Source organism: Hyperolius riggenbachi, chromosome 4 (assembly GCF_040937935.1).
Source record: "Hyperolius riggenbachi isolate aHypRig1 chromosome 4, aHypRig1.pri, whole genome shotgun sequence".
NCBI classification, from domain to species: Eukaryota; Metazoa; Chordata; class Amphibia; order Anura; family Hyperoliidae; genus Hyperolius; species Hyperolius riggenbachi.
The window spans coordinates 239,233,627-239,248,305 of record NC_090649.1 but is presented as its reverse complement, the minus strand read 5'-3'; the positions used below and the strand labels follow the sequence as shown (position 1 = coordinate 239,248,305).

Genomic DNA, 14,679 nt, shown 5'->3' with positions numbered 1-14,679 from the left:
ATCGTGTGTTTTTAAATGTTTTTTTTCAGCTCTAGGACATGGCAGACAGGTGAGCGGTTAGGGAGGGACCCCTGTGGGAGGAATGCCTGCACGGGGCGGCCCTGCTAGCGACGCAATCTTGCGATTTGCGTCCAACTGAAGCCTCCCACCTGAATGCTAATGGCTGCTAGATGTGGTATGGCAGGTAAAGGGTGTATGACAGTGCATTCTGATTGGCTGACGAGCACCTGCTGACGACTTAAATGTAGCTGCATGCATGTATTGCTGTGTTCTATTGCTTGTGTGTGTCGAATGTAGCATTCAGTTAGAGTTGGGCCGAACGGTTCGCCGGCGAACGTGGTTCGCGCGAACGTAGGTGGTTCGCGTGCGGGTACCGCACGCGAACCTTTTGCGGAAGAAGTTCGGTTCGCCCCATAATGCACTGAGGGTCAACTTTGACCCTCTACATCACAGTCAGCAGGCCCAGTGTAGCCAATTAGGCTACACTAGCCCCTGGAGCCCCACCCCCCCTTATATAAGGCAGGCAGCGGCGGCCATTACGGCCACTCGTGTGCCTGCATTAGTGAGAGTAGGGCGAGCTGCTGCAGTCTCTCATATAGGGAAAGATTAGTTAGGCTTAACTTCTTCCTGGCTGCATACCTGTTCTGTTCAGTGAGCCCTCAGCCCACTGCATACCTGTACTGTGATCCTGCCACTGCATACCTGTACTGTGATCCTGCCACTGCATACCTGTTCAGTGATCCTGCCACTGCATACCTGTTCAGTGATCCTGCCACTGCATACCTATTCTGTTCAGTGAGCCCTCAGCCCACTGCATACCTGTACTGTGATCCTGCCACTCCATACCTGTTCAGTGATCCTGCCACTGCATACCTGTTCTGTTCAGTGAGCCCTCAGCCCACTGCATACCTGTACTGTGATCCTGCCACTGCATACCTGTTCAGTGATCCTGCCACTGCATACCTGTTCAGTGATCCTGCCACTGCATACCTGTTCTGTTCAGTGAGCCCTCAGCCCACTGCATACCTGTACTGTGATCCTGCCACTCCATACCTGTTCAGTGATCCTGCCACTGCATACCTGTTCTGTTCAGTGAGCCCTCAGCCCACTGCATACCTGTACTGTGATCCTGCCACTCCATACCTGTTCAGTGATCCTGCCACTGCATACCTGTTCAGTGATCCTGCCACTGCATACCTGTTCTGTGAACCCGCCACTGTATACCTGTTCTGTTCAGTGGACCCGCCACTGTATACCTGTTCTGTGAACCCGCCACTGTATGCCTGTTCTGTTCAGTGGACCCGCCACTGTATACCTGTTCTGTTCAGTGGACCCGCCACTGTATACCTGTTCTGTTCAGTGGACCCGCCACTGTATACCTGTTCAGTGAACCCGCCACTGCATACCTGTTGTGTTCAGTGAACCTGCCACTGCATACCTGTTGTGTTCAGTGAACCTGCCACTGCATACCTGTTCTGTGAACCCGCCACTGTATACCTGTTCTGTTCAGTGGACCCGCCACTGTATACCTGTTCAGTGAACCCGCCACTGTATACCTGTTCTGTTCAGTGGACCCGCCACTGTATACCTGTTTAGTGAACACGCCACTGCATACCTATTGTGTTCAGTGATCCTGCCACTGCATACCTGTTCTGTGAACCCGCCACTGTATACCTGTTCTGTTCAGTGGACCCGCCACTGTATACCTGTTCTGTGAACCCGCCACTGTATACCTGTTCTGTTCAGTGGACCCGCCACTGTATACCTGTTTAGTGAACACGCCACTGCATACCTATTGTGTTCAGTGATCCTGCCACTGCATACCTGTTCTGTGAACCCGCCACTGTATACCTGTTCTGTTCAGTGGACCCGCCACTGTATACCTGTTCTGTGAATCTGCCACTGTATACCTGTTCTGTTCAGTGGACCCGCCACTGTATACCTGTTCTGTTCAGTGGACCCGCCACTGTATACCTGTTTAGTGAACACGCCACTGCATACCTATTGTGTTCAGTGATCCTGCCACTGCATACCTGTTCTGTGAACCCGCCACTGTATACCTGTTCTGTTCAGTGGACCCGCCACTGTATACCTGTTCTGTTCAGTGGACCCGCCACTGTATACCTGTTCTGTTCAGTGGACCCGCCACTGTATACCTGTTCTGTTCAGTGGACCCGCCACTGTATACCTGTTCTGTTCAGTGGACCTGCCACTGTATACCTGTTTAGTGAACACGCCACTGCATACCTATTGTGTTCAGTGATCCTGCCACTGCATACCTGTTCTGTGAACCCGCCACTGTATACCTGTTCTGTTCAGTGGACCCGCCACTGTATACCTGTTCTGTTCAGTGGACCCGCCACTGTATACCTGTTCTGTTCAGTGGACCCGCCACTGTATACCTGTTCTGTTCAGTGGACCCGCCACTGTATACCTGTTCTGTGAACCCGCCACTGTATACCTGTTCTGTTCAGTGGACCCGCCACTGTATACCTGTTCTGTGAACCCGCCACTGTATACCTGTTCTGTTCAGTGGACCCGCCACTGTATACCTGTTCTGTTCAGTGGACCCGCCACTGTATACCTGTTCTGTTCAGTGGACCCGCCACTGTATACCTGTTCTGTTCAGTGGACCCGCCACTGTATACCTGTTCTGTGAACCCGCCACTGTATACCTGTTCTGTTCAGTGGACCCGCCACTGTATACCTGTTTAGTGAACACGCCACTGCATACCTATTGTGTTCAGTGATCCTGCCACTGCATACCTGTTCTGTGAACCCGCCACTGTATACCTGTTCTGTTCAGTGAACCCACCGCATCAGTGCGCATACCTGTGCAGTTAAGTGAACCCACCTACCTACGTGAGTGCACGCAGTGTGATATACCACTCCGTGCATACCCAATATGGACAAAACAGGTAGAGGAAGAGGAAGAGGTAGTGGCAGAGGCAGAGGAAGGCCACCCGGCAGGTCTGCGCGAGGTCGTGTAAATGTAATTTCGTGTGGACCTGGCCCACAGTACAGTGCTCGGAAGAAGGCACGTCCCATCACCTCCCAAGATTGTCAGGACGTGGTTGAGTATTTAGCGACACAGAACACCTCATCTTGCTCAGCCACCAGCGCTACTACTAGCACCACTTCCGCTGCATTTGACACTTCGCAAGAATTATTTAGTGTTGAAATCACTGATGCACAGCCATTGTTGTTACAGCCAGATGAATTTTCACCAGCTAATATGTCTGAGTTACGCGGCAACACTATGGATGTAACGTGTCAGGAGGATGAAGGACCTACTGATGGTGCAAGTTTGGATTTGTCTGAGGCAAGCGAAGCTGGGCAGGATGACTACGATGATGACGGTAATAGGGATCCTCTGTATGTTCCCAATAGAGGAGATGAAGAGGGGGACAGTTCAGAGGGGGAGTCAAAGAGTAGTAGGAGGAGAGAAGTTGCTGAAAGAAGCTGGGGCAGCTCTTCGTCAGAAACAGCTGGTGGCAGAGTCCGGCACCATGTATCGCCACCTATGTACAGCCAGCCAACTTGCCCTTCAGCATCAGCTGCTGAGGTCCCCATAGTGCCCACATCCCAGGGTGGCTCAGCGGTGTGGAAATTTTTTAATGTGTGTGCCTCAGATCGGACCAAAGCCATCTGTTCGCTCTGCCAACAAAAATTGAGCCGTGGAAAGGCCAACACTCACGTAGGGACAAGTGCCTTACGAAGGCACCTGGAGAAAAGGCACAAACAGCAATGGGATGGCCACCTGAGCAAAAGCAGCAGCAGCACACAAAAGAAAAGTCACCCTCCTTCTCCTCTTCCTCCTTCAGGTGCATCATCTGCTTCTGCCGCTTTCTCCTTTGCACCTTCACAGGCACCCTCCTCCACTCCGCCTCTGCCCTTGAGCGGTTCCTGCTCCTCTGCCCACAGCAGCAGTCAGGTGTCCGTGAAGGAAATGTTTGAGCGGAAGAAGCCACTTTTGGCCAGTCACCCCCTTGCCCGGCGTCTGACAGCTGGCGTGGCGGAACTGTTAGCTCGCCAGCTGTTATCATACCGGCTGGTGGACTCTGAGGCCTTCCGTAAATTTGTGGCCATCGGAACACCGCAGTGGAAGATGCCAGGCCGCACTTATTTTTCGAGAAAGGCCATACCCCAACTGCACCGTGAAGTTGAGAGGCAAGTGGTGTCATCTCTTGCGAAGAGCGTTGGGTCAAGGGTACACCTGACCACGGATGGCTGGTCTGCCAAGCACGGGCAGGGCCGCTACATTACCTACACAGCCCATTGGGTGAACCTGGTGGTGAACGATGGCAAGCAGAAAGCGGCGGACCAAATTGTGACACCTCCACGGCTTGCAGGCAGGCCTCCTGCCACCTCCTCTCCTCCTGCTACATGCTCTTCGCTGTCCTCCTCCTCCTCCTTGGCTGAGTGGCAGTTCTCCTCTCCAGCTACACAGCCCCAGCTCCACAGGGCCTATGCTGCATGCCAGGTACGACGGTGTCACGCCATCTTAGACATGGCTTGTCTCAAAGCGGAGAGTCACACTGGAGCAGCTCTCCTGGCTGCTCTTAAGAAACAGGTGGATGAGTGGCTGACCCCGCACCACCTGGAGATAGGCAACGTGGTGTGCGACAACGGCAGCAATCTGCTTGCCGCTTTGCATATGGGGAAGCTGACACACATACCCTGCATGGCACATGTCATGAATCTAGTGGTTCAAAGATTTGTGGCAAAGTACCCTGGCTTAGCGGATGTCCTGAAGCAGGCCAGGAAGTTCTGTGGGCATTTGAGGCGCTCTTACACAGCCATGGCACGATTTGCAGAAATTCAGCGTAAAAACAACATGCCGGTGAGACGCCTCATTTGCGATAGCCCCACTCGCTGGAACTCGACCCTGCTCATGTTCTCCCGCCTGCTAGAACAGAAGAAAGCCGTCACCCAGTACCTCTACAACTGGAGTAGAACGAAACAGTCTGGGAAGATGGGGATGTTCTGGCCCGACAACTGGACACTGATGAAAAATGCATGCAGGCTCATGCGGCCGTTTGAGGAGGTGACCAACCTGGTGAGCCGCAGTGAGGGCACCATCAGCGACTTAATTCCCTACGCGTACTTCTTGGAGCGTGCTGTGCGTAGAGTGGCGGATGAAGCTGCGAATGAGCGTGACCAGGAACCGTTACGGCAGGAACAGGCATGGGACCAATTTTCATCAGACCCAGCTGTTTCCTCAACACCTGCGGCAGCACAGAGGGGGGAGGAGGAGGAAGAAGAGAGGTCGTGTGCAGAAGACGAGTCAGACTCAGAGGATGATGAGCAAGGTGTTTCTTTGGGGGAGGAGGAGGAGGAGGAGGAGGGGACAGCGGCAGGAGAACAACCGCAGCAGGCGTCGCAGGGGGCTTGTGCTGCTCAACCTTCCCGTGGTATTGTTCGCGGCTGGGGGGAGGAGGTTGACTTACCTGACGTCACTGAGGAAGAGCAAGAGGAGATGGAGGGTACTGGATCCGACTTTGTGCAGATGTCGTCTTTTATGCTGTCCTGCCTGTTGAGGGACCCCCGTATAAAAAACCTCAAGGGGAATGAGCTGTACTGGGTGGCCACACTACTAGACCCTCGGTACAGGCACAAAGTGGCGGACCTGTTACCAACTCACCGGAAGGTGGAAAGGATGCAGCATATGCAGAACCAGCTGTCAACTATGCTTTACAATGCCTTTAAGGGTGATGTGACGGCACAACGCCAGCAAGGTACCACTGCCACTAATCCTCCTCCCGTGTCCACGCAGTCAAAGACAGGACGCTCCAGCGATCTCATGGTGATGTCGGACATGCGGACGTTCTTTAGTCCAACGCCTCGCCGTAGCCCTTCCGGATCCACCCTCCACCAACGCCTCGACCGGCAGGTAGCCGACTACCTGGCCTTAAGTGTGGATGTAGACACTGCTGTGAACAGCGATGAGGAACCCTTGAACTACTGGGTGCGCAGGCTTGACCTGTGGCCAGAGCTGTCCCAATTTTCCATCCAACTTCTCTCCTGCCCTGCCGCAAGCGTCCTCTCAGAAAGGACCTTCAGCGCAGCTGGAGGCATTGTCACAGAGAAGAGAAGTCGCCTAAGTCACAAAAGTGTTAAGTACCTCACCTTTATCAAAATGAATGAGGCATGGATCCCGGAGGGCTGCTGCCCGCCCCAAGACTAAGTCAGTCCCCGCACACACAGCATCTCTGCCTGCACGCCGTGTGACTGGCTGCCTGGCCTGCCCCAAAAAGACTAAGTCGCTCCCAGTCCCTCCACACAGCATGTCTGCCTGCAGGCCGCTTCACTACCTTCTCCGCCACCACCAACAGGGTCCGGGACTCCAGGCGGATTGCTGAATTTTTTAGGCCGCTGCTAGCAGCGGCCGCTGTAATAATTTTTATGGTGCGTGTACATGACTGCCTAATTTTTCTGGCTGCACTGAGGGCAGCTGCAACAACAAAAGAAAAGGCATGTACATGCGCCCATTCCCCTTCGTGATCATTACCTTGCCGTGGTGAAGGGGCTTGCGTATCACAATGAAGCAATGACCGGCGCCTAGATGAGTGTCTCGGGGGGCACACAAAAAATAATAAGGTCGTTGCTTCATTGTGGTCAGACCAAATTTAATCAGCTGGACAGTCACTGTTCTGTCATTCAGCTACATCAGCCAGGCCGACCATATGGGCTGTAAAGCCACAAAAACCTGCACTCTCGCCATGGTGCGCACCAGTCCAGCACGGCCGTCACTAGTACAAACAGCTGTTTGCGGTGCGTTACACGGTGAGTTTGGTGTGTCAGTGTGAAGCAGTACCTTAATTACACTACCTGATTGATGTATACACATGCAAGATGTTTTAAAGCACTTTAGGCCTGTCATTTAGCATTCAATGTGATTTCTGCCCTTAAAACGCTGCTTTGCGTCAAATCCAGATTTTTCCCGGGGACTTTTGGCGTGTATCCTACTCCGCCATGCCCCCCTCCAGGTGTTAGACCCCTTGAAACATCTTTTCCATCACTTTTGTGGCCAGCATAATTATTTTTTTTTTTCAAAGTTCGCATCCCCATTGAAGTCTATTGCGGTTCGCGAACTTTAACGCGAACCGAACGTTCCGCGAAAGTTCGCGAACCCGGTTCGCGAACCTAAAATCGGAGGTTCGGCCCAACTCTACATTCAGTATGGAGGCAGTGTTGGTGGGTTTTCTGGATGTGAGAGGTCCAGAGCCTGGGTGTGAGAGGTCCAGGCCCACCTGCACTCCCCTCCAGGTATTGCGCATTGGCCTTGGGGCCCCGGCCAGTGAGAGAGGTCCGGGGCCCCTGGCCATCGTGCGAACCAATCGTGTGTTTTTAAACGTTTTTTTTCAGCTCTAGGACATGGCAGACAGGTGAGCGGTTAGGGAGGGACCCCTGTGGGAGGAATGCCTGCACGGGGCGGCCCTGCTAGCGACGCAATCTTGCGATTTGCGTCCAACTGAAGCCTCCCACCTGAATGCTAATGGCTGCTAGATGTGGTATGGCAGGTAAAGGGTGTATGACAGTGCATCCTGATTGGCTGACGAGCACCTGCTGACGACTTAAATGTAGCTGCATGCATGTATTGCTGTGTTCTATTGCTTGTGTGTGTCGAATTTAGCATTCAGTATGGAGGCAGTGTTGGTGGGTTTTCTGGATGTGAGAGGTCCAGAGCCTGGGTGTGAGAGGTCCAGGCCCACCTGCACTCCCCTCCAGGTATCGCGCATTGGCCTTGGGGCCCCGGCCAGTGAGAGAGGTCCGGGGCCCCTGGCCATCGTGCGAACCAATCGTGTGTTTTTAAACGTTTTTTTTCAGCTCTAGGACATGGCAGACAGGTGAGCAGTTAGGGAGGGACCCCTGTGGGAGGAATGCCTGCACGGGGAGGCCCTGCTAGCGACGCAATCTTGCGATTTGCGTCCAACTGAAGCCTCCCACCTGAATGCTAATGGCTGCTAGATGTGGTATGGCAGGTAAAGGGTTTATGACAGTGCATCCTGATTGGCTGACGAGCACCTGCTGACGACTTAAATGTAGCTGCATGCATGTATTGCTGTGTTCTATTGCTTGTGTGTGTCGAATTTAGCATTCAGTATGGAGGCAGTGTTGGTGGGTTTTCTGGATGTGAGAGGTCCAGAGCCTGGGTGTGAGAGGTCCAGGCCCACCTGCACTCCCCTCCAGGTATCGCGCATTGGCCTTGGGGCCCCGGCCAGTGAGAGAGGTCCGGGGCCCCTGGCCATCGTGCGAACCAATCGTGTGTTTTTAAACGTTTTTTTTCAGCTCTAGGACATGGCAGACAGGTGAGCGGTTAGGGAGGGACCCCTGTGGGAGGAATGCCTACACGGGGCGGCCCTGCTAGCGACGCAATCTTGCGATTTGCGTCCAACTGAAGCCTCCCACCTGAATGTTAATGGCTGCTAGATGTGGTATGGCAGGTAAAGGGTGTATGACAGTGCATCCTGATTGGCTGACGAGCACCTGCTGACGACTTAAATGTAGCTGCATGCATGTATTGCTGTGTTCTATTGCTTGTGTGTGTCGAATTTAGCATTCAGTATGGAGGCAGTGTTGGTGGGTTTTCTGGATGTGAGAGGTCCAGAGCCTGGGTGTGAGAGGTCCAGGCCCACCTGCACTCCCCTCCAGGTATCGCGCATTGGCCTTGGGGCCCCGGCCAGTGAGAGAGGTCCGGGGCCCCTGGCCATCGTGCGAACCAATCGTGTGTTTTTAAACGTTTTTTTTTCAGCTCTAGGACATGGCAGACAGGTGAGCGGTTAGGGAGGGACCCCTGTGGGAGGAATGCCTACACGGGGCGGCCCTGCTAGCGATGCAATCTTGCGATTTGCGTCCAACTGAAGCCTCCCACCTGAATGCTAATGGCTGCTAGATGTGGTATGGCAGGTAAAGGGTGTATGACAGTGCATCCTGATTGGCTGACGAGCACCTGCTGACGACTTAAATGTAGCTGCATGCATGTATTGCTGTGTTCTATTGCTTGTGTGTGTCGAATTTAGCATTCAGTATGGAGGCAGTGTTGGTGGGTTTTCTGGATGTGAGAGGTCCAGAGCCTGGGTGTGAGAGGTCCAGGCCCACCTGCACTCCCCTCCAGGTATCGCGCATTGGCCTTGGGGCCCCGGCCAGTGAGAGAGGTCCAGGGCCCCTGGCCATCGTGCGAACCAATCGTGTGTTTTTAAACGTTTTTTTTCAGCTCTAGGACATGGCAGACAGGTGAGCGGTTAGGAAGGGACCCCTGTGGGAGGAATGCCTGCACGGGGCGGTCCTGCTAGCGACGCAATCTTGCGATTTGCGTCCAACTGAAGCCTCCCACCTGAATGCTAATGGCTGCTAGATGTGGTATGGCAGGTAAAGGGTGTATGACAGTGCATCCTGATTGGCTGACGAGCACCTGCTAACGACTTAAATGTAGCTGCATGCATGTATTGCTGTGTTCTATTGCTTGTGTGTGTCGAATTTAGCATTCAGTATGGAGGCAGTGTTGGTGGGTTTTCTGGATGTGAGAGGTCCAGAGCCTGGGTGTGAGAGGTCCAGGCCCACCTGCACTCCCCTCCAGGTATCGCGCATTGGCCTTGGGGCCCCGGCCAGTGAGAGAGGTCCGGGGCCCCTTGCCATCGTGCGAACCAATCGTGTGTTTTTAATGCACCAGTGGACCAGAAGATTTTTCATATGAATACACCTGGGAATCCTCACTAGGGTTACAAGAGTTTTCATTATATTAAATATCCTGTACTACTAAAGATTTTACATTACCATATATGTTATTTCATCCAACTGGATATTGCTTTTTATGTCCAGATTAAATGGAATGCCCACCTGTAATAAAGGGGAAAGAATACAGTGAATACACCTCAAATACATTTGACTACTCACAACAGGGATATGTCTTAAGTACTGCATTTCAAATGCTTATCTAGTTACCCTCATAACAAATGAGCACAAGCAGCATGGGGAATAGGTATTTAACCACTTCAGGACCACAGTCTTTCTACCCCTTAAGGACCAGGCACTTTTTTTCCATTCAGACCACTGCAGCTTTCACGGTTTATTGCTCGGTCATACAACCTACCACCTAAATGAATTTTACCTCCTTTTCTTGTCACTAATACAGCTTTCTTTTGCTGCTATTTGATTGCTGCTGCGAGTTTTAGTTTTTATTATATTCATCAAAAAAGACATGAATTTTGGCAAAAAAAATGACTTTTTTAACTTGCTGTGCTGACATTTATCAAATAAAGTAAAATTTCCTATACATTTGAGCGCGAAAGTTATTCTGCTACATGTCTTTGATTAAAAAAAAAGCATTCAGTGTATATTTATTGGATTGGGTAAAAGTTATAGCGTTTACAAACTATGGTGCCAAAAGTAAATTTTCCCATTTTCAAGCATCTCTGACTTTTCTGCGCACCTGTCAGGTTTCATGAGGGGCTAAAATTCCAGGATAGTACAAATACCGCCCAAATGACCCCATTTTGGAAAGAAGGCATCCCAAAGTATTCAGTGAGAGGCATGGTGAGTTCATAGAAGATTTTATTTTTTGTCACAAGTTAGCGGAAAATGACACTTTCTGACAAAAAAAAGAAAAAAAAAAGTTTCCATTTCTTCTAACTTGCGACAAAAAAAAATGAAATCTGCCACGGACTCACTATGCTCCTCTCTGAATACCTTGAAGTGTCTACTTTCCAAAATGGGGTCATTTGTGGGGTGTGTTCACTGTCCTGGCATTTTGGAGGGTGCCTAATTGTAAGCACCCCTGTAAAGCCTAAAGATGCTCATTGGACTTTTGGCCCCTTAGCGCAGTTAGGCTGCAAAAAAGTGCCACACATGTGGTATTGCCGTACTCAGGAGAAGTAGTATAATGTGTTTTGGGGTGTATTTCTACACATACCCATGCTGGGTGGGAGAAATATCTCCGTAAATGACAATTGTTTTATTTTTTTTACACACAATTGTCTATTTATAGAGATATTTCTCCCACCCAGCATGGGTATGTGGAAAAATACACCCCAAAACACATTATACTACTTCTCCTGAGTACGGCGATACCACATGTGTGGCACTTTTTTGCACCCTAACTGCGCTAAGGGGCCCAAAGTTTAATGAGTACCTTTAGGATTTCACAGGTCATTTTGAGAAATTTCGTTTCAAGACTACTCCTCACGCTTTAGGGCCCCTAAAATGCCAGGACAGTATAAGAACCCCACAAATTACCCCATTTTAAAAAGAAGACACCCCAAGGTATTCCGTTAGGAGGATGGTGAGTTCATAGAAGATTTTTTTTTTTGTCACAAGTTAGCGGAAATTGATTTTAATTGTTTTTTTTTCACAAAGTGTCATTTTCCGCTAACTTGTGACAAAAAATAAAATCTTCTATGAACTCACCATACTCCTAACGGAATACCTTGGGGTGTCTTCTTTCTAAAATGGGGTCATTTGTGGGGTTCCTATACTGCCCTGGCATTTTAGGGGCCCTAAACCGTGAGGAGTAGTCTTGAAACCAAATGTCGCAAAATGACCTGTGAAATCCTAAAGGTACTCATTGGACTTTGGGCCTCTTAGCGCACTTAGGGTGCAAAAAAGTGCCACACATGTGGTACCGCCGTACTCAGGAGAAGTAGTATAATGTGTTTTGGGGTGTATTTTTACACATACCCATGCTGGGTGGGAGAAATATCTCTGTAAATGACAATTGTTTGATTTTTTTTACACACAATTGTCCTTTTACAGAGATATTTCTCCCACCCAGCATGGGTATGTGTAAAAATACACCCCAAAACACAATATACTACTTCTTCTGAGTACGGCGATACCACATGTGTGACACTTTTTTTGCAACCTAGGTGCGCTAAGGGGCCTAACGTCCTATTCACAGGTCATTTTGAGGCATTTGGATTCTAGACTACTGCACACGGTTTAGGGCCCCAAAAATGCCAGGGCAGTATAGGAACCCCACAAGTGACCCCATTTTAGAAAGAAGACACCCCAAGGTATTCTGTTAGGAGTATGGTGAGTTCATAGAAGATTTTTTTTTGTCACAAGTTAGCGGAAAATGACACTTTGTGAAAAAAAAAACAATACATATCAATTTCCGCTAACTTGTGACAAAAAATAAAATCTTCTATGAACTCATCATACACCTAACAGAATACCTTGGGGTGTCTTCTTTCTAAAATGGGGTCACTTGTGGGGTTCCTATACTGCCCTGGCATTTTAGGGGCCCTAAACCGTGAGGAGTAGTCTTGAACCCAAATGTCTCAAAATGACCTGTGAAATCCTAAAGGTACTCATTGGACTTTGGGCCCCTTAGCACAGTTAGGCTGCAAAAAAGTGTCACACATGTGGTATCGCCGTACTCAGAAGAAGTAGTATAATGTGTTTTGTGGTGTATTTTTACATATAACCATGCTGGGTGGGAAAAATATCTCTGTAAATGACACATTTTTGATTTTTTTTACACACAATTGTCCATTTACAGAGAGATTTCTCCCACCCAGCATGGGTATGTGTAAAAATACACCACAAAACACATTATACTACTTCTCCTGAGTATGGCGATACCACATGTGTGACACTTTTTTGCAGCCTAGGTGCGCTAAGGGGCCCAACGTCCTATTCACAGGTCATTTTGAGGCATTTGTTTTCTAGACTACTCCTCACGGTTTAGGGCCCCTAAAATGCCAGGGCAGTATAGGAACCCCACAAGTGACACCATTTTAGAAAGAAGACACCCCAAGGTATTCCGTTAGGGGTATGGTGAGTTCATAGAAGATTTTATTTTTTGTCACAAGTTAGTGAAAAATGACACTTTGTGAAAAAAACAATAAAAATCCAATTTCCGCTAACTTTTGACAAAAAATAAAATCTTCTATGAACTCATCATACACCTAACAGTATACCTTGGGGTGTCTTCTTTCTAAAATGGGGTCACTTGTGGGGTTCCTATACTGCCCTGGCATTTTACGGGCCCAAAACTGTGAGTAGTCTGGAAACCAAATTTCTCAAAATGACTGATCAGGGGTATAAGCATCTGCAAATTTTGATGACAGGTGGTCTATGAGGGGGCAAATTTTGTGGAACCGGTCATAAGCAGGGTGGCCTCTTAGATGACAGGATGTTTTGGGCCTGATCTGATGGATAGGAGTGCTAGGGGGGTGACAGGAGGTGATTGATGGGTGTCTCAGGGGGCGGTTAGAGGGGAAAATAGATGCAATCAATGCACTGGGGAGGTGATCGGAAGGGGGTCTGAGGGGGATCTGAGGGTTTGGCCGAGTGATCAGGAGCCCACACGGGGCAAATTAGGGCCTGATCTGATGGGTAGGTGTGCTAGGGGGTGACAGGAGGTGATTGATGGGTGTCTCAAGGTGTGATTAGAGGGGGGAAATAGATGCAAGCAATTCACTAGTGAGGTGATCAGGGCTGGGGTCTGAGGACGTTCTGAGGTGTGGGCGGGTGATTGGGTGCCCGCAAGGGGCAGATTAGGGTCTAATCTAATGGGTAACCATGACAGGTGGTGATAGGGGGTGATTGATGGGTAATTAGTGGGTGTTTAGAGGAGAGAAGAGATGTAAACAGTCACTTGGGAGGTGATCTGATGTCGGATCTGCGGGTGATCTATTGGTGTGGGTGGGTGATCAGATTGCCTGCAAGGGGCAGGTTAGGGGCTGATTGATGGGTGGCAGTGACAGGGGGTGATTGATGGGTGGCAGTGACAGGGGGTGATTGATAGGTGATTGACAGATGATCAGTGGGTTATTACAGGGAATAACAGATGTAAATATTGCACTGGCGAATTGATAAGGGGGGGGGTCTGAGGGCAATCTGAGTGTGTGGGCGGGTGATTGGGTGCCCGCAAGGGGCAGATTAGGGTCTAATCTGATGGGTAACAGTGACAGGTGGTGATAGGGGGTGATTGATGGGTAATTAGTGGGTGTTTAGAGGAGAGAATAGATGTAAACGATGGATTTGGGAGGTGATCTGATGTCGGATCTGCGGGCGATCTATTGGTGTGGGTGGGTGATCAGATTGCCCGCAAGGGGCAGGTTAGGGGCTGATTGATGGGTGGCAGTGACAGGGGGTGATTGATGGGTGGCAGTGACACGGGGTGATTGATAGGTGATTGACAGGTGATCAGTGGGTTATTACAGGGAATAACAGATGTAAATATTGCACTGGCGAATTGATAAAGGGGGGTCTGAGGGCAATCTGAGCGTGTGGGCGGGTGATTGGGTGCCCGCAAGGGGTAGATTAGGGTCTAATCTGATGGGTAACAGTGACAGGTGGTGATAGGGGGTGATTGATGGGTAATTAGTGGGTGTTTAGAGGAGAGAAGAGATGTAAACACTGCACTTGGGAGGTGATCTGATGTCGGATCTGCGGGCGATCTATTGGTGTGGGTGGGTGATCAGATTGCCCGCAAGGGGCAGGTTAGGGGCTGATTGATGGGTAGCAGTGACAGGGGGTGATTGACGGGTGATTGACGGGTGATTGACAGGTGATTGACAGGTGATCAGGGGGGATAGATGCATACAGTACACGGGGGGAGGTCTGGGGGGGGGGGGTCTGGGGAGAATCTGAGGGGTGGGGGGTGATCAGGAGGGGGCAGTGGGCAGGGGGGGGATAAAAAAAAATAGCGTTGACAGATAGTGACAGGGAGGG

General features: G+C 50.3%; 1 protein-coding gene across 3 annotated transcripts in view; it reads right to left on the bottom strand.

The window, feature by feature from the left end:
- CD109 (CD109 molecule) overlaps window positions 1-14,679 on the bottom strand; it is a 255,948-nt gene that overhangs the window by 135,110 nt on the left and 106,159 nt on the right. For all 3 annotated transcript variants that reach the window (XM_068281496.1, XM_068281495.1, XM_068281497.1), the window contains one exon: window positions 9,778-9,840. In XM_068281496.1, the coding sequence (XP_068137597.1) occupies window positions 9,778-9,840 (63 nt within the window). The remainder of the gene's footprint in view (window positions 1-9,777; window positions 9,841-14,679) is intronic.